This window comes from Danio rerio, chromosome 12 (genome assembly GCF_049306965.1).
Source record: "Danio rerio strain Tuebingen ecotype United States chromosome 12, GRCz12tu, whole genome shotgun sequence".
Lineage (NCBI taxonomy): Eukaryota > Metazoa > Chordata > Actinopteri > Cypriniformes > Danionidae > Danio > Danio rerio.
Window position 1 is genome coordinate 4,785,108 of NC_133187.1, and position 25,297 is coordinate 4,810,404.

The 25,297-nt window shown below is 36.9% G+C and overlaps 2 protein-coding genes across 5 annotated transcripts; both read right to left on the reverse strand.

The window, feature by feature from the left end:
• Positions 1 to 1,225: 1,225 nt before the first annotated feature.
• Positions 1,226 to 7,678, reverse strand: ca15b (carbonic anhydrase XVb). 3 transcript variants are annotated; one of them, NM_213182.2, is made up of 9 exons: positions 7,593 to 7,678; positions 7,295 to 7,364; positions 7,177 to 7,203; positions 5,603 to 5,773; positions 5,381 to 5,532; positions 4,528 to 4,596; positions 4,383 to 4,455; positions 4,143 to 4,306; positions 1,226 to 2,124 (listed from the first exon to the last, which is right to left on the reverse strand). In NM_213182.2, exons 2-9 carry the CDS (start codon positions 7,320 to 7,322, stop codon positions 1,891 to 1,893), a joined length of 918 nt encoding a protein of 305 aa, NP_998347.2. In that variant the 5' UTR covers positions 7,323 to 7,364; positions 7,593 to 7,678; the 3' UTR covers positions 1,226 to 1,890. The 3 variants fall into 3 exon arrangements, with proteins under 3 accessions (NP_998347.2, XP_073774008.1, XP_073774009.1); XM_073917907.1 differs by having other exon boundaries at positions 1,231 to 2,124; positions 7,295 to 7,311; XM_073917908.1 differs by lacking the exon at positions 7,295 to 7,364 and having other exon boundaries at positions 1,231 to 2,124.
• A 5,493-nt stretch (positions 7,679 to 13,171) lies between these two features.
• On the reverse strand, positions 13,172 to 23,750 carry zgc:153760. 2 transcript variants are annotated; one of them, XM_005169440.6, is made up of 9 exons: positions 23,713 to 23,750; positions 23,553 to 23,625; positions 23,387 to 23,413; positions 22,376 to 22,546; positions 19,912 to 20,063; positions 18,930 to 19,031; positions 18,768 to 18,840; positions 16,948 to 17,114; positions 13,172 to 15,097 (listed from the first exon to the last, which is right to left on the reverse strand). In XM_005169440.6, the coding sequence occupies exons 2-9, from the start codon at positions 23,623 to 23,625 to the stop codon at positions 14,888 to 14,890; spliced, it is 975 nt and encodes a 324-aa protein (XP_005169497.1). In that variant the 5' UTR covers positions 23,713 to 23,750; the 3' UTR covers positions 13,172 to 14,887.
• Between the last annotated feature and the right edge of the window lie 1,547 nt (positions 23,751 to 25,297).

The following is a 25,297-nucleotide window of genomic DNA, read 5'->3' on the forward strand; positions in this document are numbered from 1 at the left end:
AACCCTGGGTATCAAGACAAGTAAGGTTTAATATAATGTAAATGATGCATGGGCGCAGTCAAGTAATTTGGTGCTGCAATAATACTCATTATAAACCCAAAAACTGCCAATATAAAATGCCACATTACACTTTGGGTTGTAATAATCAGTCAAAGGCATCTCAATCTTCATTCGTTCTCTTTGTTTTTTCTCCCATATACAGAAACATTGATTAACGTGCATTGAGAAAATTAACCAATAAACAAGCCGACCATTGTCGGGATCATTTTCATTTCTGCATACATCCTAATTGGAGAACACTGGACATTTAATAAAAGTTTAAACTGGAATAAAATGTTGCTTTTTTTTTTTTTTACATATTTCTCAAAAGGGCATTTACATTATATTAAAAAAGGCATGCATACCGATACAAGATTTTTAAAAAATATATATAAATATTTCAAAAAATATAAAGATATATAAAAAAAATTAATTTAAAAATATATATTAAGTTAAATATAAATAATATTGCCCATTACAGAAATACTGTAAAAAGATATTAAATTTACAAAAATGCTTAAATTTCTGGGAAATTTTTGTAATATAATGCTATTTTACAGTAAAAGTTTCTTTAATTCAATGGCCGTTTATAAAATAAATAAGTAAAGCATTAAAAAAAGAAAACCCTGGCACCCCAGCTTCCAGAAACAAACTAAAATTACACATTTATTAAATGTATACACTTTTTTTTAATAAACAGTTCAGGGTTCCCTCTAAATGTGACCAGTGGACATTCAGGTTGTGCAAGAAAATGTACCAAATATTCTAAACCCTTGCCATTTTTATCATTTATATTTGATCAGTTTTTCCATTTCATCTAATATTTAAAATCTAATAAATCCCTTTCATTCAGAGTTCTTATCCTGATTAAATTTAATCTGCAATTTTCCATCTAACAAAGACATTTGAATTGACCATGCATATACAATTAGCACATGTCCATATTCAGATAGTCCACAACAAATAAAAACAAGGAATGGTTGAATTGTTCTTTGCAATGAATGCAGCCAATCTCTGTAGTACCCTAAATTTAGCTTGCTTTCATCCAGGCACAACTAATGTAGCTAGGAGCGCTTGAAACTTAAATCCCACATCTTTTGTTCAATACCCCTCTGGACCATTCATATAATTAAGGATTTAGAAATCTCATATTTCTCCTACATTGAAACAGACGCAATAAGTCAAACAAGGTTTAGGATTGTCATTTTATTAAACATTATTAAACTTTCCTTGACTATTATTCAACAAGACATTTTTTCTTTTGTTGTTTTTACAAACATTCACACAGACACAGAAGACAAGTGACATTGTAGAAAAAAAGTTACAGTGCAGTTTGTGACAAGTGAAAACCCACAATCCAAAAATCCTTGAATGAGAAGTCAAAGCAAGCAACGAGTTACAGATGACACGTACTTGTTCTGAGAAAGTGAATAAATCATGTTGCCCAAATTGTCAAATACCAAAACCACCACCCCACACACACACCACTTCAAACTGCAAAAGCATGCAATAAAAATGTTAAGAGTCCATTAAACAACATTAAAAGCCCACACATACAAATCAAATGTCTAAAAACCACCATCACTAAAACTACATCTTCAAGAACTTTAGCACTCAATCGTGGAATAAAACCGCCATTTGTCGTCCTTTTACAAAACTGCAGCAGAAAATGAGTCGAGCAATGAACTAACAAATTACCAAATAACACAAAACTTTCCATGACAACATTAATATACATTCAACCAGCTCTACTGACATTAAAAGACAAGTGACATGTTAACAAACATAGTAATATATTAAATAGTGTAAATGTTTTTTTTTTATCCCTCCATTTCGTGGAGCAGAGTGGTTCTACAAGAAAGCCAGCACGCAGTACAAGAATGTGAGACTCAGGATAGGGTACATCAGAGACGGGGATAGATTTGCTGCAATGGATGTTGGATTTAGAAGCCCAGGAGTTTTGGTACCTGCTACCTGTGACATCACAATCCTGCCATTGACTGGCTGAACGGATCTAAAAATGTTGGTCATTAGAGGAGAGTTGCTGGAGTTGTTGATGTAGACCGTTGTACTGAAGAGATCAATCTAGTGTGTTAGGTGGGAAAAAATAAAATTCAGTTTCTCCATTGACCTTTTCTAGTCCAATTTAAAGTTTATGCATATGAATCTTAAATTTTCATTCATTTGAATTGACTATACAAAATAGAGAATGGTCAAAACGGCAGACCTGGGAAATATCAGACATAATTTGACTCTGTATGCTCAGCCAGATGTAGAAGATCAATTAATCTGACAGGGTTAAATTAAAAGCAAAAAAAAAAAAAAAAAAAAAAAAAGCCATTTTTTATATCTTCATTACCACTAGGGGCAGTGCATCAAAATGCTGCGGCTCACTTCAGGCCATGGTTGAGACAATATCCACCAAGTTTGGCGTGAATACGTTAAATGCATTAGAGAGAGAACTCAAGTCCATTTTCACAAGCTCTACGTTAAATTTGTTCGCAAGTTAAATCCATAACGGTTCGTCTAATCAATTTGAATTCAATAAATTTGTCAGCATGAATCAAGGCATCTTCCATTTATTCCATATTAGTTTTTGAACAATAAAAGGAAAACGTCTTTTTTCTTTTGCTCAAAAAAAAAAAAAAAAAAAAAAAAAAAAAAAAAAAACTCAAATATTTGGCTTTATTTTTGTTTTGTTTTTTGGTTTAGGGTTGGAAAACAGATAAACAACTTTAATTTATCAGACACACACTGAAAGGCTCTTTCCTTTGATTGGCCAACCAAATCTGAGCTTGTGATGTCACCCTTAAAATAAGTCTTCTCCGAATCAGCACCCAGGCTTTATTTATTTATACCAAATTTACATATTCCATTATTTGATCAGTTAGCAGGCTTACATTTAGTATGCATGAATTAAAAAATGTAAACTAGTATTATAATTAATACACGTTGGTCATTAAAACAAGATCAGATTTCTGCCAAGCGTCTTGCTACTGTACACCTGACACAAAGCAAAGATAGCCATTTCAGAGCAGAACCTGGTTTGAATGATTGTTTCAGAGCTACGGTAGATCTAAATAACAACAATAGTAATATCACTATTATTAGTAGTAGTAGTATTATTATTATTATTGGTAGTAATAAAGTAAATTATTAATTTATTGCTCTCATTACTATTGTAGTAATAAGTAAATAATTTATTTTAACAACAACAACTATTATTATTATATCATCATCATCATGTTTTTAATAGTTATTTGCACGACCAAAACCCATTGCCCCTTAGTATTAATTTTTTTTAATAAATGTATTTATTTTCACTATTTAAAGTTTAGTTTATATAAAAAATAAAAAATAAAAATTATAATAAATCTATAAATAAATAATAAATCTATAAATAAATTATAATAAATCTATAAATAAAGAAATTTTATTTTGAGGGTGGTATCACAAGCTCAGATTTGTTTGACCAAGCAGAGGAAAAAGGGTGTTTCAACACCGCCTACTTGTATAAAGAATAAAAAAAAAAATAAAATAAAAAAGTTTGTTTTATTTACCCTAAACCACAAAATGTGTTAAGTACAGGTTAATGGTTCGCATCCAGCGTTTTGTTTCCATCAGCTTAAATTACAGCTCAGGCTAATGTTGTTTTTCTAGTTTTGTGGCAAGTAGCTCTATAACAAGGTGTAATGAACATCTAAGTAGTTGTTTTTGCAGGATAAACCCATGAGTCCCACGGTCACACTGCACTTCACCCCATAGACTTCCATTTATACACATGTGAATGCGACAGACCAGAAATGCAAGCTCTTGCGACAAGTTTTACATGCCTATATGCTCCGAAGCTCAAGCTTGGTGAACTCAGACCTGTAAAACTGCATCATGTGATCGTGACACCAATAAAAGAACAAAATGTGCTTTCTCTGTACAGAAATGTAAAAGAGCAACCGCTCGCTTTATCGATGTCTAAATCATCTGATTTCAATAAAATAAATAAAAAACTGGCAGCATTGTACTACAGAATTTGTATGCTCAAACTCAAGACCACGGCTTCTTACAAAATACATTGGTTAGAGGAAAGTAACACTCATTTTACTCACCAAATCCCTGCTGACTCTAATTGGGTCTTTGAAGACGGTCCAGATCACACCTTCATTGCAGTTTGGTGTGGTCAAGGAGCCCAAATACCGGTAGTATTTTGTCCTGTCCACTCCAGAAAGCAGATCATCCATGGAGAAGTTTCTGAAAAGGCTTGCTTTATCACCTGAAACAATTGATCTATCAACATCACTGACGCGCAGCACTCCTATCCTCATAGATGAATCATTTCCATGCATCACCTGCTTTGACAATCCTTGTAAGATACGACGTTAAAGTCTTCCAGCTCTCAGGTTTCCCAGTTTCATTAGAGGCCTGAGGGTGAGATTACAATTCCATCATCCACCTCTTAAGTTGCATCTCAAATATGAGTAAAAGTCAGTATACCTCAATGAAGACACCAAGAACTGCCAACGAATCACTGGTGTTACTGACAGGCTTGTTCACAATATGCAACTGAAACGAGAGAACACTTTTGCTTAAATCATGATGTTCCTGCTGAAAAAACAGCTTAAACCAGCCTAAGCTGGTTGACCAACCTGGTTTTAGAGGGGTTTTGGCCACTTACAGGCTGGTTTCCAGCCTTTTCCTCAACCTGGTCAGGCTGGAAAATGACCAGCTAAATGACCACGCCTAGTTTAAGCTGGACATAGCTGGTTTTGGCTGGGCTCCCAGCCTGGCAAGGCTGGTCAAGTTGGTTTTAGCTGGTCATCTCCCAGCCTGACCAACTAAGACCAGGCTGGAACTGGCTGGAAACTAGCCTGGCAGTTCAAAACTCTTTACAAACGAGTACTTTATCAAATAAAATGAGTCCTTAACTGAATTTACTTAAAGTTAGCTGCTGGGTTTCACAGTGCATCTACAGTATCTAGCCACTTTTGCGATATCTTGAAAATGTTGCATGTGACATTTTATAATAGAGGTAAGGTTGGTTTTATATTCGGATATTCAGACATTCTCCTTAATTTCAGAAAAGGATTCTTTGAAAACTCTAAATAGGGAAATCATGAGCAGCCAATGATTATTAAAGTACAACATTAATGTTGTTTAGAAGTCATACTTGCATGCTAATTCCAATTGAATATTCAAATGCAACATGGTAACCAACATCAAGACTACTAAATGAACAAAAAACAAACTACCAATATCACTTTATATAGACTATGTAAAACCCAAACATGAACTAGTTTCATTTGTACGCGTGTATACATCAGAACTCTATGGGACTGTTTAACCATACCTCCATTGGGAATCGTTTTCCATTCACAGTGTGTTCAGACCCAGGCATGGCACTGCCATTTCCCCAGTGAAGATGAAACTCAGTGCTGGCAAACCGGCCTGGCAGATTACCCCCTGCCACACGCATCTTCTTCGGATCCAACGTAACTTGAACTTAAAACACTGGTTAAACATTCATTAAAAACCTTGCGGAAAATTGAATAACTAAAATAAATCTACTTACTACTTGTGCCAGTGTTTTTAATCACAGTTAAAGCAGTGCTGTCATTGTAGCCAACGTATGTGAAAGAGGTCAAATTAGCATTAGCCTTGACATTAGCGGTTACGATGTTTATTGGAGATTGTTGAGTGCCGTTACAGTGTTTTTCTGCAATGATGGGCCATGTGACTTCACCTGAGAGGCAGAGAAAGCATTTTAAAACAGTTATTTGCACCAAAACACATTTGCTAGTTTCAAGACCTCAGCATTCCTGGATGCCATAAATAATCGAGGTAAAGTTGGCTTTATATTTGCACATTCGTTCATTTAACGGTCTATATTATTTACCTTTCTACTTTAAATATTTGGTCCGAAATGGCATGTAAACATGACTTCAAAACAACATTAGCGCAATTTATTTGACTGTGAACAATGTTGTACTTTAACCAGTTAAACTCTGCTGTTATTTTGGGATTTCCGCCTGGATTTTGCCTACCCACAGTTAAAAGCTTCCCAAATCCACATGCAGAGGTGTAAATGCAAACATTTGGTATCATTTTAAAGAAAACCCTTAGAATTTCCATAAAACACTATTGAAAATTTAAAATAACTGTAAATGTTGTTCGCGTTATAATAAACCCCTTAAAATAAATTAAAGAAATGTCTCCATAATCTATGCAAAAGTTATTTCGTGCTTTACAAGCCACAGGGACCGATCATGGTTTTCATATGTCATTATTTTGTTTGATCAAACATAACTGACTGTTTGGACCACGTCAGGCATATAAAAGGATTACTTATGCACATCACCTCAAAAACAGAGGAGAAATCGCCCTGAAGCGCACAGCATAAGAGACGACAGCTGTCTGTGCTATCTGGGGCTGCTTATTGATCATAAATGTATTGTTTTCACATCTGGGCCATGGAATTACCACGATTCATTTGGCAACTGTTTGATATGTGAATAGAATTAATTGAAAACAATGCTTTAACTGTATGAGCACCGGCAAGAGCTTTTATTTGAGCTATAACTTGTACATGTGTCATATTGAAAATATGAAAATGAACCATTGTAAAATACCTAGCTCAGATATCCAAAATACTTCGTATTTAAGTGTAAATACTTTTTTATTTATTATTATTATTATAATTATTATTTTACAGTAGAATAAAAACCGAAGATATGCATGTGCCTAAAATAGATTCTACACTTTCAAACGTGGGGGTCTGGTGCAATGCTAGCCCTTTAAATCTTAAAGCGAAAGTCGATGACGTCACGGACCCGGTACCGGGTCCGTCGAGTTTAACTGGTCATTTGCTGCCAATTTGATTTCCTCATTTAGAATTAACAAATACTATTTTTTTGAAATGATATTAAGGAGAATGTCTGAATAGCAGAATAGAAAACCAACTTTACCTCAATTAACTAATAGCCTAGCATGCCATGGAGCAGAATGCTGAAAAGCAATGGGGTTAAACAAACATGAAATGCTTTACTCTGTGTGATTGTAAGAGTTAATTAAACTTCTTAAAGTCAATTTTCAGATTAAAGAGTCAATTCTTAAACTAAGATTAAACATTTGGTTGAAAACACTTACTGCATGATGGACTGTGATAGCACCATGCTACAGAAGGAAACAAAAGGAGAGAATAATGTTTGAAATAATAGACATCAATCATGGAAATGACAAAGCAAACAAATGACCAAACACTTACAAATGGAGCCTGAAACACTGCACACCATGTGCAGGAAATAAGTTGCAAGACAGGTTAGGATTACAGTCATCTAGTTTTAAAGGAGATGAAAAAAATAAACAGACTATCTAGTTCTGTTATGGATTTCCTAGCATAATAAGCTGAATATATTTAAAAGCTCATATATATTTAGATAGCTTAAATACATTTCAAAACAGCAGCATTTACATCTCAAACTAAATTCAATTAAAGTGACATGTTTTAATGAGCATGTTAGTGACTCTTCATGTTTAGTATGAAACATTAACTGCCATCTTACCATTTTTAATGCTTAAACCTTTTCAGTTTTTAACGATCACACCTAATTTCCTCTCCTTAACAAAGTCAAAACCAGCTTTGTGTATTAAATCTGAAAACCACTGATTGAAAGACCTTATAGGTTTTCCTGAAGAGCGCACACAGACATGACTGTCGTCAGGTGAATACAGATTTGACACAGGTGCCACCTAAAATCTATTAAGGGATTAACACTCACTTGCTTCAGGTGTTTGGTACACTTCCAGCTTTTGATTGAAGCTGATTCAAGAAAAACAGGGAAGATGAGATTTGGACACACAGAAAATAAACAAAACACTTTATATTACAAGTGAACATGATACAGGAAGTCGTGGGCAAGACATAAAAAAAGTGGAATATGTTATTCTCATCAAATATTCATGCAAAATGAGCATTTTATTCATACCAATCAATGTTTTACAAAAATTACAAATATTTTTTCTCTCAGTCACACTAGAGTTTGAGCTTGCGAAATTCTGTCATACGGCGTCGCGAAAAGGGACAGGATTAAACAAGATGATCAGACATTAAAAAAAGCGAACGATTGGTCCATATTCTACATTTCTGAGAGGTCATGTTATTATTGTAAGAGGCTAAATTATCATATGCACTTGTTTATATGACAAAACATGACTCAAGAAGGTCCATACTGACTCCAAAGGCAGATACTGCTAAGATCAGGGCCTGGTATGTTGACATTGGGGGTTTTATGATGTGGTCACATGTTGATGTGTCAGTTTGAATCTCTCAGCATTTGGGGTTTAGTCACATCCCTGCTGAAAAATCCAGCTTAAACCAGCCTAGGCTGGTTGGTTTGTTTTAGCTGGTTGACCAGCCTGGTTTTAGAGGAGTTTTGGCCATTTCCAGGCTGGTTTCCAGCCATTTCCTGCCTGGTTTAAGCTGGACATAGCTGGTTTTGGCTGGGCTCCCAGCTTGGCTAGGCTGGTCAAGCTGGTTTTAGCTGGTCATCTCCCAGCATGTCTAGCTAAGACCAGGCTGGAAATGGCTGGAAACCAGCCTGGAAATGGCTAAAACCCCTCTAAAACCAGCCTGGTCGACCAGCTAAAACCAACCAACCAGCCTAGGCTGGTTTAAGCTGTTTTTTTTTCAGTAGGGATGGTCAAGAAAGATACAAAATAACTGTAAAACGCTGCTGTCTCTTTGCCTGACCTGTCTTTTCCTGGTCTGCTTCTCTCTTGCTCTGCTCTTCTCTTTCTCTGGAGTCCATCTTCTATTACTCTACTGCAATAAGGCTACCTTCTGGGCCTGCTCTCTTTGTCTCTCTCTTCCTTCCCCTTTGTCTCTTCTTCTACCTCTGGTAACTTTAATTTTACATTTAAGCTGGGTACACTTATATAATGTGTTTTACCATTTGATATTTTATCATTTTATACACTCATTTTGTATTTAATTCAGTTGTAACCATATCAAGTTATTGTCATTAAATCATTTCATTTTCAAGTATTTGTGAATTACACTCTAAAAAATAACTCAAAAGGTGTGTTACCACTACATAGTTTAATACATTATTGTAACTTAAAAATTCTAAAATGCTGATTAGACTAAAACTTTTAAATTGCCAGAATAATTTTATTAAGTTTTCTGAACAGGAAAATATTGAAAATTACATCAATTTAAAAATTCGGCTAATTTAAAAGTAAACAAAAATGTCAATTACTTTTAAACAATATTTAACTTGTAGCAACCCAAAGAAATTGGGTTGATAACTCAATTTTTCCACACTAATGGAGTTGTTTTGTATTTTTCCACACACTGATGTTTTTTGCTGTTTTTTATACTGATAATATGGAACACTACATGTTTTTTTTTACAATAAAAACCTGTTTTATAAAAAACAATTACCAAAAAACAAAAATGCTGTTGTTAAATGTATTTCATACAAGCATGAACAGTAAATTTGCTAAAAAACAAACAAAAATTAAACAATTACAGCTACTTAATTTATTTGAGGTTCTAAACTTAAAAACATGAAATTACGCACATAACACTGGATTTGTTTTCAATTTTAATTTAAAAAACTTTTTGAAACAACTTATTTTTTTGAGTTCTCCACTTAAAAAAATGGAGTTTATGCTAAGTAAAAATGCCTCTGATTGAACAGGAAAAGATTTGGCTAACAATAAAGTTTGTTGTCCTCATTTTGTCAGATGTTGTTGTAACTTGAATATATTATTGCAAACTTTTGCGTTCATTTTTTTTGTTTTGTCTAAATGTTTTTTAGAGTGTACTTTTGATTTGACATCAACACTTAATTGTTCCACTTAATTGTTCCTAATTGTTCAATATACACGCTCTCCCACATTTATAGCTATTAACACTGCCCTTATTTTCTTTTTTGGTAAGAGATTTCAGAAGAATGGTTTGACTAGAAATGTACAGCTTTTTTACCATCATGCTGATAACTTTTTAGTTACTCGGCAGAATTATATTTCCAACCGCTGTGGTTAAAACCCATTCTTACATGATCCTCGATTGGCCTCACGCAGTCAAGTGATGGGATATCGCAGGTCACAGTTCACCAAGCTTGAACTTTGCAACGCAGCAACCTGCGAAACTTGTGGCACAAGCTTGCGTTTCTGGTCCTACGCATTCCTGTGTGTATGAATGGAAGACTACAGGGAGAGATCAACACTCCATACAATTTGCTGGCAGATCATTTTGTTGGGGTTAGTAATACTCATCTGAATAACATATAAATCAGGGGTGTCCAAATTGATCCTGGATGGCTACATATTTCAATTCCACCCCAATTAAACATACCTGAACCAGCTAATCAAGCTCTATAGATATACTAGAAACTTCCAAGCAGGTGCATTGAAGCAAGATGGAGCTAAACTATGGAGGACACCTGCCCTCCAGAACGGAGTTTGGGCACCCCTGATGTAAACAACCTGTCTTTTTCAGAGCTGGCTTTATATTGATCAGCTGATCAGATCCAAGACCTGTGAAGAGATGATGATAACACTGCAAGGACTTTGAGGACAGCACAAAATCTAGAGCAATTCATTCATTCAGTTTCTTTTCGGATTTCCTTTATTAATCTGGGGTCGCCACAGTAGAATGAACCGCCAGCTTATCCAGCATATGTTTCACGCAGCGTATGCCCTTCCAGCTGCAACCCATCTCTGGGAAACACCCATACACTACCATTCACATTTATGCCGCAGTCACACTATAGTTTGAGCTTGCAAAATACTGTCGTACGGCACTGCGAATAGGGGCGGGGTTAAACAAGATGATCAGACATTAAAAAGGCGAGTGATTGGTCCATATTCTACGTTTCTGTCCAGAGAGGTTATGGTTTGATCCTCGATTGGTCTCACACAGTCAAAGCGGAATGAAACCGTCAACTCATCCAGCATATGTTTTACGAAAGTGGATGGCCATCCAGCTGCAACCCATCACTGGGAAACACCCAAACACACTCATTCAAACACACACATACACTACAGACAATTTAGCTTACCCAATTCACCTGTACCACATGTTTTTGGACTTATAAGGAAAATCGGAGCACCCAGAGGAAACCCACACCAACAAGGGGAGAACATGCAAACTCCACACAGAAATGCCCACAGACCCAGCCAAGGCTCGAGCCAGCAACCTTCTTGCTGCGAGGCCATTGTGCTACCCACAGCACCACCGTGATGCCCAGCTTAAGCAATACAGAATGTTGCTTAATTGAAAATGTATCATACACAGACATCACATGTTTGAAAGTATACTATATATTGAGGCTATATATATATATATATATATATATTTCCAGCATGATGCGTTCAACAAACTGCTTGTTTCTCTTTCTTTTTCTTCACTTACTTTCAATGCCTCCTTAAGGGGCCATGACACCCCCCATTTTCGGTTCAGGTCTTCCTCAGATTTCTTGCATGATAATGGGAGTGGAGCTCCGCGAGCAAAGAGCAGGAGTGGGCGTGGCCAGCAGAGCAGGGGAGAAGGAGGGGAGCGAACTGTCATCCGTCAGCTCACAAAATGAGACACAAACCGTGAGAAGACGCATGGTTTTATAGTTTACAATGTTAAAATGCATATAAATAAACAATAATTTAATGCCCTGCTACATTTGTTTTACGTAATTTCATACACACAACCACCATTTATATCATTCTAAAGATAATCATGTTTATATAAACACTATAAATGATTTCTCCCTCAATCCCCGGGTCTGAATCATAGGTCTGAATGCAGACTCAGTGCAGCAGGTCTCTTGTATTGTCTGTTTTAACCATTATGCTGCGTTTACACCAGACGCAGCACGCGCGTGATTTACATGTTAAATCAATGCAAATGCGCGAATAGACATCCTGCGGTACGATAACTGCGAATGGCGTGGCGCGAATGACGCAAATTGCGCGAATGGTGCAGGGCTTAACGAGCACGCTTGCCGTGTTTGACACGCTTAACGAGCGTTTCGCGCGAATCTCTCGAGTTCGAAAATCTGAACCTCAGCGTACATTCGCGCCGCGTTAACCAATCAGAAGCTTGCTCTTGTGGGGGCGTGATTGTGACGTAGAACAGTTCATCAAACTCGGCTTGGCCCAGTCAGAAGCACCGCTGAAAGCCTCCGTCATCCAGGTTAAGTTTCTGGAGGAGTTTATGAGCTCACAGAGCTGGATGCACCTCTGAAAGTATGTAGTGGACTCAGACACGACCCTAAACGTATCGACACTGTTTTTCAGTCTTCATAAAGCACATAAACACTGTTATTTTCTTCATAAAATCCATGTTAGCCATTTAGCTATGAAGCTAGAGTCTTCGGGCAGACAGAAGCCCTGCCCATCACGCGAATCCGCGTCTGTTTTGAAGTGAATTTGAAACGCGAATGAAGCGAGGTTTGACGCGCGAATGAAGCAAGTAAATTCAAATGTTCACGCAGCTATTTACGCACAAATAGTGCGATTTATCCACGTGTTCTGCGTCTGGTGTGAACACAGCATTAGCCCTGTTGGTAATCTAGAGGATTAAGGCAAACACATCAGCACGGTGATGCGTCTAAATGTGAACAAACTCCTGATAAAGGACGTCCGCCATTCTCCAATTCTCGTACTGCTCTCCCGACAAAAATGCTTGCAGCACACATACAGCTTTGCTGTATCGACCCTGACAGGATCATGGGGAAAAACATGCTACAAACCCCGTGGATCATAGAAACAAACACATATGAGCAGTCATTAAGGTAGGATCTCACAGCTTGGCACTGGCAGTTCTGCCTTGTTTTCGGAAAGCATGCGCAGTCATGAATAATTAAGCAGCAGGCTCTTCTCATAGGATAAGAAAACTGTGCTATGAATAATAATGAGAAACCGACGCGTCGTCTTTGCACTTGCAGTTTTGCGCAGCGTCATCAATTTTGATCGCGCCCTAAAAATTATTTCAAACCCGGAAGCTGAAATTAGCTGACAAAAGCTCAAAATTATCCAGTTTTCCCCACAATTAAAGCTAACAGGAGCTAACATCATCTTAAATGATGCTAAACACACACAGATCTGTTAAAATCTCAAAGAAAGTACTCGAGGGTTTCTTTAACCTTTAAAGATTTATTCACATCAGTCACTCATCTTCATGTCATTGTTATTCCAAACCCCATAAGGCCTTTGTTCACATTCAGAACACAAATTAGGATATTTTAAAAACAAGATCTCCCTGACTCTCTATACAATATATGGACAGCAAGGGTCATGAAACAGCAATGAGCCCAGAAATGTCTAACATAAACACACACAACCATTCTCTTTTATTTAATAATATTCATGACATCATCACACTCCAAAACCAAAAATTCACACTTATTCTCACAGCATACACATAGTATACAAACGCTCACAAATCGGTCAAATGTGTCACACACAAGCTTTCTATACTGTAAAGTATTTCGACTGTATAAACAAAGAATCTTTTCAACAATATCCTAAAGATGTGGATTGTGCGTTTCAAAATACAGATAATGGAAACAGAAATACAACAGGTACAAACAGGAACCTCTGGTTCTCATCAAATGTCTCCATGTGACAATGCCAACCCAAGCTCATTCTGAAAACGTAGTCCCGCGGACGTTTCTGAAGACAGCGGAATATGTCCCGGGGCGGTACGTACGGCCGTGTTTATTTTTTTCAAGCAAACGCTGCGGGGCTGTGTGACGCTGTTCCCTTTCGCGCTTGCCTTACCTCCTTGTGGAGGGCTTCCCCGCAGCAACCCGTTTGTCCACTCAGCTCACCGTGTACATCAGCAGGCTCGAGATGCAGAGAGGAGTCGACCACGGCGATCGGTTTCGAGTCCGGGGAAGAGCGGTTCCAGCAATCAGGTAAAACAAAAACAGAATCCCAAAAATTAAGTGAACGCGTTTCGTGTCAGGATGAGAATGCGGTGAAATCCGAAAACGCGGTAGAAAAAAAAAAATCGGGGCTTTTATTTTTTTGGACGGCTTTTTGTAAACTGTTGCTCGGGTTTAGGAAAGCGAGCGGGCGGGCGGGTCGATCGGTAAAATTGATTGGGTTCGGGGAAGGAGGAGGGCGGGTCGGTAGATTGGCCGGCCGCGCAGTCAATCATCCGGTCAGTCGGACAGCGGCCTCCGGTGGGTTCACGCAAGAACATCGCGGGCACGAACCGCACTCGCGAAAGGCGTCTGAAGTGCGAAAAATCGCACAACAGCGGCCTCTCACGGATTCGCGAAAACAAAAACTGCAGCCGTACGTACCCGCCTGGACGTATTCCGTGGAACTACGTTTCCACAATGAGCCCGGGTTGGACAATGCACAACAGTAACAGAAAATGTCGATCATAACAAACACAATCAATAAAGTGAACAATGCAGTGGGATAAGTAATTCAAGAGTTCACGCTTAGTTACTGTTTGACAACTTGTTAGCAAGTTAGCAGGTTTGGCATGCTGTCCCAAGAGAGAACCCTGAGCTCGGAGATAGTTGAGCCCAGGGCTCCCGCCAGGTCCATAGAGCATGTGAGGGGAGTACGAGGTCAGGTGTTCTCGAGAGCTCCCCTCGGCAAAAGAGGAAAGGAGGAGAAGGGGTGGATGGGGGGTTTCTTCGAGAAAACGAAGATAAGGGAGTAGTTCTTAGCTAGGTTACTTATAGTGAGTTTGGATCGATCTGATTGGCTAGCTACTGAGTGTAGATGAGTCAATGATATCTGCAGTCAATCATATCACATGCTCCTCTCGAAATTTGTTTGTGAAACTTCATTTTATTAAACTCCAGTTATTTTAATAAAATCACTAATAGTATATTTACAGGCAAGACAAACTGGTCAAGAGCAGAATTAGGGAGAGGGATGAAATGGATGTGGGGACTAATGAAGGAGCTGCAGAGGAACCGGTTTGCTCCACCTGAGACGTCACCACTCTGCCATTCAGCGGCTGAACTCCTCTGAAGTTGTTAACATTCAGATCTGAAGCTTTTGCAGTTTTGGCAAAGACCTTTGTACAGAAGCGGTTGATCTGTTTGGGGGTTGGGAAAAAATAAATGAGCTGTTTTTTTTAGCTTAAGAACATGCAGATGTCATGCAGAACACTGTAGAAATGCTGCTTTCCACACAATCATACTATGTTGGGACAATATGAAGTAATTAAGCTAACTTACTAGTTTTACAAATTTAAGTGGACTGAACATAAAACAATCAAGTTGTCCTTCTCTCAAAAATTGAAGACTTGTGTTGCTTCAGCTTATATCAAATAATAACAGCTAATATGCACTGTTAAAGTCCCAATATAGACCTTTTGGTACAGTTCTGGACCTTTTGACAAGGGACAACACCAGTGACAGCTCTTGTACATTTATTTTTGAGGATGCTAAAAATATACATTTGGATAAATGTAAACTAAAATTTAAGGAGACAAACAAAACTTGGACAAAATATAGAGGAGCGCAGAGCTCAAAGTAACGCTGGGTTAAATGTAACACAGAGTTTTAAGGTATTTGCCCAGGGTTCTGAGGTTTTCACCACAATGTCGACAGACGCCTTCCTGCTAATTATTGAAAAAGTTTGGATGAAAAACACAGGAGAAATCATTATTGCAGCATTTTTTAAATTATTTTTTAAAAAAGTTTAATAGTGAAATCTTATATTGATTACCATCTTCTAGGCTGAAAGATGGAACCTTTTTAAAAGATATTAAAAAAACAGTGCATGCCGGTAGCCAGGGGGGGTTTGGGTGGTTCAAACGATATAGTTTACATTTTACATTTTACATTTTTCAAACGAACCACCCTCCATGGCCAAAAGGTCCAGAATTTGTCCTTTTAATTATTCATTCATTCATTCATTCATTTTCTTGTCGGCTTGGTCCCTTTATTAATCTGGGGTCGCCACAGCGGAATAAACCGCCAACTTATCCAGCAAGTTTTTATGCAGCGGATGCCCTTCGAGCTGCAACCCATCTCTGGGAAACATTCAGACACACTCATTCACACACACACTCATACACTACGGACAGTTTAGCCTACCCAATTCACCTGTACTGCATGTCTTTGGACTGTGGGGGAAACCGGAGCACCCGGAGGAAAGCCACGCGAACGCAGGGAGAACATGCAAACTCCACACAGAAACGCCAACTGAGCCGAGGCTCGAACCAGCGACCCAGCGACCTTCTTGCTGTGAGGCGAACGAGCTACCCTCTGCGCCACTGCGTCGCCCTCCTCCGCAGGTGGGGTAAATAGTAAAATTTTTACTCCGGGCACTTTTGGCAATACTGCACAGAAACCATAAGCTGGCAATCATTCAACCAGTGCTCATTTGTAGAAGAGGCTTGTGTGTTGCTGGTAAAAAATGCTTTGTCTGACCCTATTACCTTGTTGTGCCTTTGTGCCCCGCTCTCCCCTATAAATATAATTCCCTGACTTTCAATGTCTGAAATGGACCCATGATATCCCAAAAATTCTGTGCTACTAATATCTACTTTTAAAGTACCAATACAGACACTTATGGTACAAATGTGTACCTTTTGAAAATGTCCCACGCCATCGATATTCCTATAAAATATAACAAATTCCCTGACTTTCATTGTCTGAAATGGACCTTATAAAACCCCATGATATTCCAGAAACTGACTCTTGGGAACCCATATAGCAGGGGTGTCAAACTCAATTCCTGGAGGGCCGAAGCCCTGCACAGTTTAGTTCCAACCCTGCTACAACACACTTACCTGTAGGTTTCAAACAAGCCTGAAGGACTTAATTAGTTTGATCAGGTGTGTTTAATTAGGGTTGGAACTAAACTGTGCAGAGCTGCGGCCCTTTTGGAACTGAGTTTGACACCTGTGCCATATAGCATAGAGATGCCTTGACTTACCAAGTTGTTATTGACTTTGATGGGCTCTTTAAACACAGTCCAGATGACATCTTCATTGCAGGGTGGTGTGGTCAGAGAGCCTTGGTAGCGGTAATATTTAGTCTTGTTCACTCCTTCAAGCAGACTGTTCATAGTGATTTGATCCATAATGTCTGTGTATGTATTACCTACAAATATAAAAAGTTAAAAACAAAGCAATTTAAGAAAACACTTTACAAAAAACGCCACCAAGTTGAGAAAAGATCCTTATCCGTTTGACAGCACATGTGTAGCAAAGTCTCACAATGCATCCACATAAAAAAAAAAACACATTTGCATTTTCTCACAATGTAAACGATGTACAAAAAAATGCCTACAAATTCTCACAACACCTTCTAATAGCACGGAACACAACAGATATGTTTGAAGGGGACCCTAAAATGTGACGGACCCGGCTATTTAGGTTATGGTTATTAAGGCAAAGAGTTAGAATCACCAAGATGTGCAACCATTGCAACAGCAGTGTCCAGCAACAGCCCCGCAATTCCGCCATTTCGGAGTGAAAGCGATTGGCCGTTAATAGGATCAGATTGCTGTCACGATGGCAAACAGCTGCTTTGTTTTTTATTTATTTATTTAAAAAGCACATTAAAGCTGAGATACAACCTGAAAGACGACAATACAACACTTTCAATCACAAGACTGGTGATCATCACCACTTTTAACAGTTCATTTTACAGACTTAATGTTTAATATATTTTTTACCATACTAGTTTTGGAACTCACTTTTTTAAAATTACTTTAAATTGCTTTGATTTAATAGTTTAATAGTTGCTCTATTAATACACACTGGAATAATACAAATGAATACTGACATGTTAAATTAAATGACTTTCAAAATAGGAAGTTGATAACAAACTGCTTATAGTACTGATTACAGTCCCCCTGTTTATTTTTTTCCCCAATTTTTGTTTAACGGAGAGCAGATTTTCTCAACACATTTCTAATCATAATAGTTTTAATAAATAAAAAATTTAAAACTGCTTTTATTCTAGCTGAAATAAAACAAATAAGACTTTCTTCAGAAGAAAAAATGGTCCCACTTGATATTAAGTGGCCTTAACTGATATGTACTTTCACAGGAAATAATAGTTTGTTGCAATGTACTTATTGTGTAAATACATGTATTTATTGTGTACTTAGACTTGATTAAATACCTGTATGTATTTACATCTGTTATTAACTTCTGTAATTACATTTGTAAATACACTGCTGACCATTCCCTTCACCTTAACCCACCCTTAAACCTACCCATATCACCAAACCTGTCCATAACCCAACCCCTATCCCAACCACAAGTGTTCTCAAATACATCATAAACACAGTAAGTACATTGTATTTATTTTTTGATGCAAGTACATAGTAGTTAAGGACACTTAATATAAAGTGGGACCGAAAAAATATTATCAGACATACTGTCCAAATTTTCTTTGCTCTGTTAAACATCGTTTATCATATATATATATATATATATATATATATATATATATATATATATATATATATATATATATATATATATATACAGTTGAAGTCTGAATTATTAGCCCTGCTATTGATTTTTTTTCTTTTTTAAATATTTCCCAAATTATGTTTAACAGAGCAAGAAAAAGCCTAAAGAACTCAATTATTTTGATCAGGTGTATTTAATTAGGATTGAAACTAAACTGTGCGGAGCTGCAGCCCTCCAGGAACTGGATTTGACATCCGTGGTATAAACTATCCCTTTAAGCAACCACTGATGATCATTTCTCCAAAACATCTGACACAAAATGTCTTACCTGAATTAGGGATGTTTGACAGAAAGGATGTAAAGATGTCCCAACTGTTTGTTTTGTCTGCTTCATCAGTTCCCTGTTGGCCAATACAAATGAATCCACTTTATAGGTTTGAGCTTTTATCTATAATCAGTAATAATAAATAATGAATGTGTAAGAATTCACCTCAATGAAGAAACCCAAAACGGCCAGCGCTGAGCTGTCATTAGCAGCTAGAGCAGCAGAAACATTCCCGTCGTATGTTGAATGGAGATTCACAATGTGCAGCTGAAAGACACACACATACATAGCCATACTGTGAATCTCAGGATGTTGTGTTAGGATATAAAGCTAAAGTCTGAATTATTAGCTCTTCGTTTTTAACCCTTTGAGTTTTAATAACTCATTTTTAATAACTGATTTATTTTATCTTTGCCATGATGACAGTAAATAATATTGTTCAAGACAATTCTATACAGCTTAAAATGAGATTTAAAGGCTTAACTAGGTTAATTAGGGTACTATGTTAGGGTAATTAGGAAAGTCATCGTGTTACTGGTTTGTTCTGTGGACTATCGAAAATATATATAAACAATTATTTATATAATGTAATAATATTTATATGTATATATATATATATATATATATATATATATATATATATATATATATATATATATATATATATATATATATATATATATATATAAACATTTATATATATAAATATATATATATATAAACATATATATATATATATATATATATAAACATATATATATATATATAAACACACATATATATATATATATATATATATATATATATATATATATATATATATATATATATATATATATATATATATATATATATATAAACACACATATATATATATATATATATATATATATATATATATATATATATATATATATATATATATATATATACATATAAATATTATTACATTATATTTTTATTTCAATTTTTAGCTGAAATAAAACAAATAAGACTTTCTCCAGAAGAAAAAATACTATACAAAATACTGTGAAAAATTCCCTGCTCTGTTAAACATCATTTGGCAAATATTTAAAAGAGGAAATAAAATTCACATGTGGGTGAAAAACTTTGTGGAATAACACAGGGAAAATTAATCCACTCATACCTCCATTGCATACTGTTTGCCATCCACAGTGTGTTCTGATCCAGGCAAGGAGCTGCTGCTGCCCCAGTGAAGATGAAACTGTACAGAAACGTAAAGACCTGGAAGATCGCCGCCTTGCACTGACATTATGTCTTCATCCAAAGAGACGACCACTGTGAATGGGTAATATGCATTAATGTTGAGCATCACTGACTCTACTAGAGCTGCACGATACAGTATATGATTTCAGCATTGATATTTCAATGTGTGCACCTGCAATAGCTGAGTCTGAATCAAATGTTGAGTCTGAATTATAGTCGACCAGGAGCTAGAGAATTGGATTTAAATACTGTAGTTTATTTTAAATTATTTCATATGATTTATAAATTATATTAATTTATATGATTTATGCAAAAACAAAAAACATGTACATGTCAAAGTGTGAACAAGATTATTTTACTGATCCAACTGACTGATAATTTTGCTTGTTTTAATGTAAAATCCCTTAATGTTCCCTTATTTCCTTCTGAAGATGAAAACAAAACACTAGTTTTTTCTTACTCCAAGAATTTTCTGATATTTGGATAGCGAGACAAAGCAAAGTAAGGAAAGCATTTTTGCATTGTGATTATTAAATTTCTGTACCTAAATACTGTTAGACTCTCCAAAAAACAGTGCTTTTTAAACCATCCTGTGAAACTGTGTTTATATCTATTGCTATTCACTCAATATTTATTGTTGATTAATATCAGATTTTTCCAATACTGTGCAGCCATAGACTCTACAATCTTTACCACAATCTGTTAAAGGGTTCACCTCAGAAATGATATTCTGCTAATAATTACTCACCCTCGTGTTGTTTTAAGATCTTTATTCATCTTCAGAACACAAATGAAGATATTTTAGATGAAATTCTGGAGCTCTCTCATCCTTCAAAGGTCCTGAGATGTTTTAAGTCCAGAAAAAAGAACTAAAATCATTGTCAAAACATTTCATGTGGCTTCAGTTGTTCAGTGTTCCAAGAACACATTGTTTGCCAAAAAATATATATTAAAAAAAATATGTTTTCCATGTAAAATCAGTGTTGACTCTAATGGCAATGCGTCTCACTGCCCATAGTGAATGCACACCCTGACCTGACATGGAAAACTCTATGAATTTTTACTGATTCTTGTCTATTTCTATGATCACAGTTGAACCACTGAAGTCGCATGGAGTATTTTGACTATGTTCTTGACTCCTTTTCTGGACGTCGGAACCATTGCTGTCTATGAAGGAAGATCAAGCTTATGGATTTCATCTAAAATATCTTACTTTGTGTTTCGAGGATGACCAAAAATCTCAAAGGCTTAAGAGTGAGTGATAACAGAAATTTCAATTTGGGGTGAACTATCCCCTATTTAGTAAATAATATGGATGCAAACAAAAATAAGCATACAAAAACTTTCATTCTTCTGTTGTCAAAAAGTATATCGCGTACAGTCACCGGCCACTTTATTAGGTACACCTGTCCAACTGCTCGTTAACGTGTTTCTAATTAGCCAATCACATGGCAGCAACTCAATGCATTTAGGCATGTATACATGTTCAAGACTATCTGCTGCAGTTCAAACTGGCATCAGAAGGGGGATATATTCAGTCCCAAATGCCTTGTTGATGCCAGAGGTCAGAGGAGAATGGCCAGACTGGATCCAGCTGATAGAAAGGCAACAGTAACTCAAATAAGCACTCGTTACCACCGAGATCTGCAGAAGAGCATCTCTGAACGCACAACACGTCCAACCTTGAGGTAGATGGGCTACAGCAGCAGAAGACCACACTGGGTGCCACCCCTGTCAGCTAAGAACAGGAAACTGAGACTACAATTGGCTCACCAAAACTGGACAATAGAAGACTGTAAAAACGTCGCCTGGTGTGAGGAGTCTCGATTTCTGCTGCGACATTCGGATGGTCCGATCAGAATTTGGCATCAACAACATGAAAGCATGGATCCATCCTGCCTTGTATCAGTGGTTCAGGCTGGTGGAGGTGTAATGGTGTGGGGGAGATTTTCTTGGCACACTTTGGGCCCATTAGTACCAATTGAGCATCGTGTCAACGCCACAGACTACCTGAGTATTGTTGCAGACCATGTCCAGCCAACAAATCTGCAGCAACTGTGTGATGCTATGATGTCAATATGGGGTAAAATTTCTGAGGAATATTTTCAGTACCTTGTTGAATCTATGACACAAAGAATTAGGGCAGTTCTGAAGACAAAGGGGGGTCCAACACTGTAGTAGTAAGGTTTACCTAATAGAGTGGCTGGTGACTGTATATCTCTGCTCTTTTGTAAAAGCAATTTCTAACACTTCTCAAGTTACCATTTCATAGGGATTAATTGCTTTTGTAGCTATTATTCCTTATTCGCACTTCTTTTAGCGACCACATTTCATCAAAACAAAATGAAGAAACAATAGAAACAATAGTGTGCTGTGCCTCTTACCAGAGGTGCCGGAGTTTGTAATTGATGTGAAGGTGGTGTTGGCATCAAAACCAGTTAAAATAAACTGGGTCAGGTTAGGATTTCCCTGAACTTGTGCTGTGACAATATCAATGGGAGATTGGCTGGATCCATTGCAGTATTGTGGAGCAATATTGGGCCAGTTGGGAAAATCTAGTTCAATACAGGATTAAAAAAAAGCTTTAGAGCAAGTTTTGATTATACTGTGCAGTGATGTTAAGCATGTATATCAAGGTGAGACACTGCAAATACAAAACCGTATTTTTTCAGTCTAATTGAAACATTTAAAACTGTATTTTATCACTTTTTTAATGAGTATCTGTAGATTTAAACTACTGTAATAATGCATATTAGAAAACATTCGAAACAGTCTGTGTTCATTTGATTAATCGGTAACACTTTACAATAAGGTTCATTAGTTAATGCATTTACCAACATGAACTAATCATGAACAACACCTGTACAGCATTTATTAATCATAATCAAACATTCACTAATGCATTATTAACATCCAAGTCCATGCTTGTTAACATTAGTTAATGAAGCATGAGTTAACGAACTAACAATGAACAACTGTATTTTCATTAACTAACGTTTACTAACATGGACAAATACAGTAGTAAATGTATTGTTCATTGTTTGTTCATGTTAGTAAATGCATTAATTAACATTAACTAATGAACCTTATTGTAAAGTGTGACCAATTAATCAGTCTCTGTAGATTAGAATTCCACTTATTTTTACATTTCCCAAAATTAGCTTTTCTTCTCAAATTATCTCCTCTTCAGCAGCTCACTGTACACCAAATTTCACTGTTTTATGCCAAAGGATTTCACAGAGAAAAATGTTCAGTTTTCTAACATCTTAAAATCATGGTGGTAATGTTCTTACCTTTTTCACCAGCAACATCTTGCCTTAAAATTATTTCTCCTAACAGTCCTAATATTCAACGTTTTGTCAATTTTAATAATTTAATAAAAAACTAAAACTTACTGCATGCTGGATTGTTATAGCACCATGCTGTTTGGGGTGAAAGGACAGCATTAGTAAACTCAAATTGTTCAAATAGAAGTGAAACAGATGAAATCTCAAGAGCTTTTACAGTCAGTTAGATGAAACTAGACTCTCGCTGAGTAAAGGAAGTTTCAGTGATACTCACCTACCGGTAAGTTGTCACTGTGGACGAATTCACACACAAGTGCAGCAAGGAAAGAGACCAGGAAGGTAATCATCTTAATCACAATAAAGCAGTCCCGTTAATAGAAATTTATGTGAGAAATGCTATCAATCACACAAAGGGAGCTCCAGTCGGAATGTACCTCTTCAACCTGATTCTCCAGTCTGTCTGCAGAAATCCGATGACCTGGCTTCCTTCCCCCCTTTTTGAAGGCTCTCCGCTGCTCACCTGAAGTGGGTGTGTCACCTTCATACTCGCAGCTTCTGATAAAAAAAAAATCTGGCCTACATTTATACCAATCCGCCAATGTTCACATCAGAATATTTTCCAAATCACAGCCATCAGAACTTGGCGTCATAGCCATCATGGCGTTCTTTCTGTGAAGGTGTGAAACTTTCACTTTTAGGTCTGTTATCTCATCTCATGATGAGCTAAAGCAGTGTGAAGGTCACAGTTTACTGTGAGGTTTCATTAGTTCATAAGTAAATTAGTTCATTTACTAACATAAATCAGTTGGGGTTTCTGTGTGGAGTTTACATGTTCTCCCTGCGTTCGCGTGGGTTTTCTCCGGGTGCTCCGGTTTCCCCCACTGTTCAAAGACATGTGGTCCAGGTGAATTGGGTAGGCTAAATTGTCCGTGAGTGTGTGTGTGTGTGTGTGTGTGTGTGTGTGTGTGTGTGTGTGTGTGTGTGTGTGTGTGTGTGTGTGTGTGTGTGTGTGTGTGTGAATGTTTCCCAGAGATGGGTTGCGGCTGGAAGGGCATCCGCTGCGTAAAAAAACTTGCTGGATAAGTCGGCGGTTCATTCCGCTGTGGCGTTCATTAATCTGTCCCCAGATTAATAAAGGGACTAAGCCGACAAGAAAATGATTGAATGAAAGACTAACAAAAACTATTGATGAGCAATACTTGTACAGCATTCATTAATCATTATTGAACATTCACTGTTGCAATATTAAAATCCAAATTCATGCTTGTTAACATTAGTTAACTAATAACTAATATTGAACAACTGTACTTTTATTAAACAGCGCTAATAAACATGAACAAATACTGAAATAAAAATGTTGTTTACTGTTTGTTTTTAAAGGTATTGACTAAAATGAACTAATACAGCCTTATTGTAAAGAGTTACCAGTGTGCATTTTCCAAATGGTTTAAAATAGGTTTGTTAGCCACCAAAAGTTTCCAAATTTACTCAAGTAATTGGTTGTGTTACACCTGGCTCAGGGATGTAACATAATAAGGGAGACGACAAGGAGAAGTATAATCAAAAAGAAGATTTATTTAACTCAATTTAAATTATATAATCAAATTGTCAGTATCAATATGTTCAATCAGTGTGAAATGCAAGTGTATGGATGCGGTAAATGTCGTCAGTGATGGTGTATGGATGCGAAACAAAGCATAATGGCCAAATAGGAGCGCGGCTCTGGCCAACTGCCAAGTGAATGGACAGCGGCCCCGACAAACTCTCTGCCGGGGTTTAAATAAGGCCGCTGACCAGCATCAGGTTTGCTGAAGGCACGCCCCCAATCTAGAATCAAAATCAAACACACAAACAAAACAACGCAGTCCTAACAGTTGCGAATAGCAGTCCAAAGCTGAGTTAGTTTAATCTTTTGATATGTTTGAATGCAAAATAAACTGAATGAAATATATATTTAATCCATCAGAAAGAGTAAGAAAGCAGGCCGATGAATGCCTATGAGTTGGCCAGTGCTTAATT

Excerpts from the sequence above, each read along its gene's own strand:
- ca15b (NM_213182.2), bottom strand. The coding sequence starts at position 7,322 with ATGGTGTGCAGTGTTTCAGGCTCCATTT. Across the intron at positions 5,533-5,602 it reads TAAAAACACTGGCACAAGTA|TTCAAGTTACGTTGGATCCG; the intron begins GTAAGTAGATTT and ends CAGTGTTTTAAG. Across the intron at positions 4,456-4,527 it reads TTCTTGGTGTCTTCATTGAG|GCCTCTAATGAAACTGGGAA; the intron begins GTATACTGACTT and ends TCTCACCCTCAG.
- zgc:153760 (XM_005169440.6), bottom strand. The coding sequence starts at position 23,625 with ATGATTACCTTCCTGGTCTCTTTCCTTGCTGCACTTGTGTGTGAATTC. Across the intron at positions 19,032-19,911 it reads GCAAACAGTATGCAATGGAG|CTGCACATTGTGAATCTCCA; the intron begins GTATGAGTGGAT and ends TGTGTCTTTCAG. Across the intron at positions 15,098-16,947 it reads TCAAAGTCAATAACAACTTG|ATCAACCGCTTCTGTACAAA; the intron begins GTAAGTCAAGGC and ends ACCCCCAAACAG.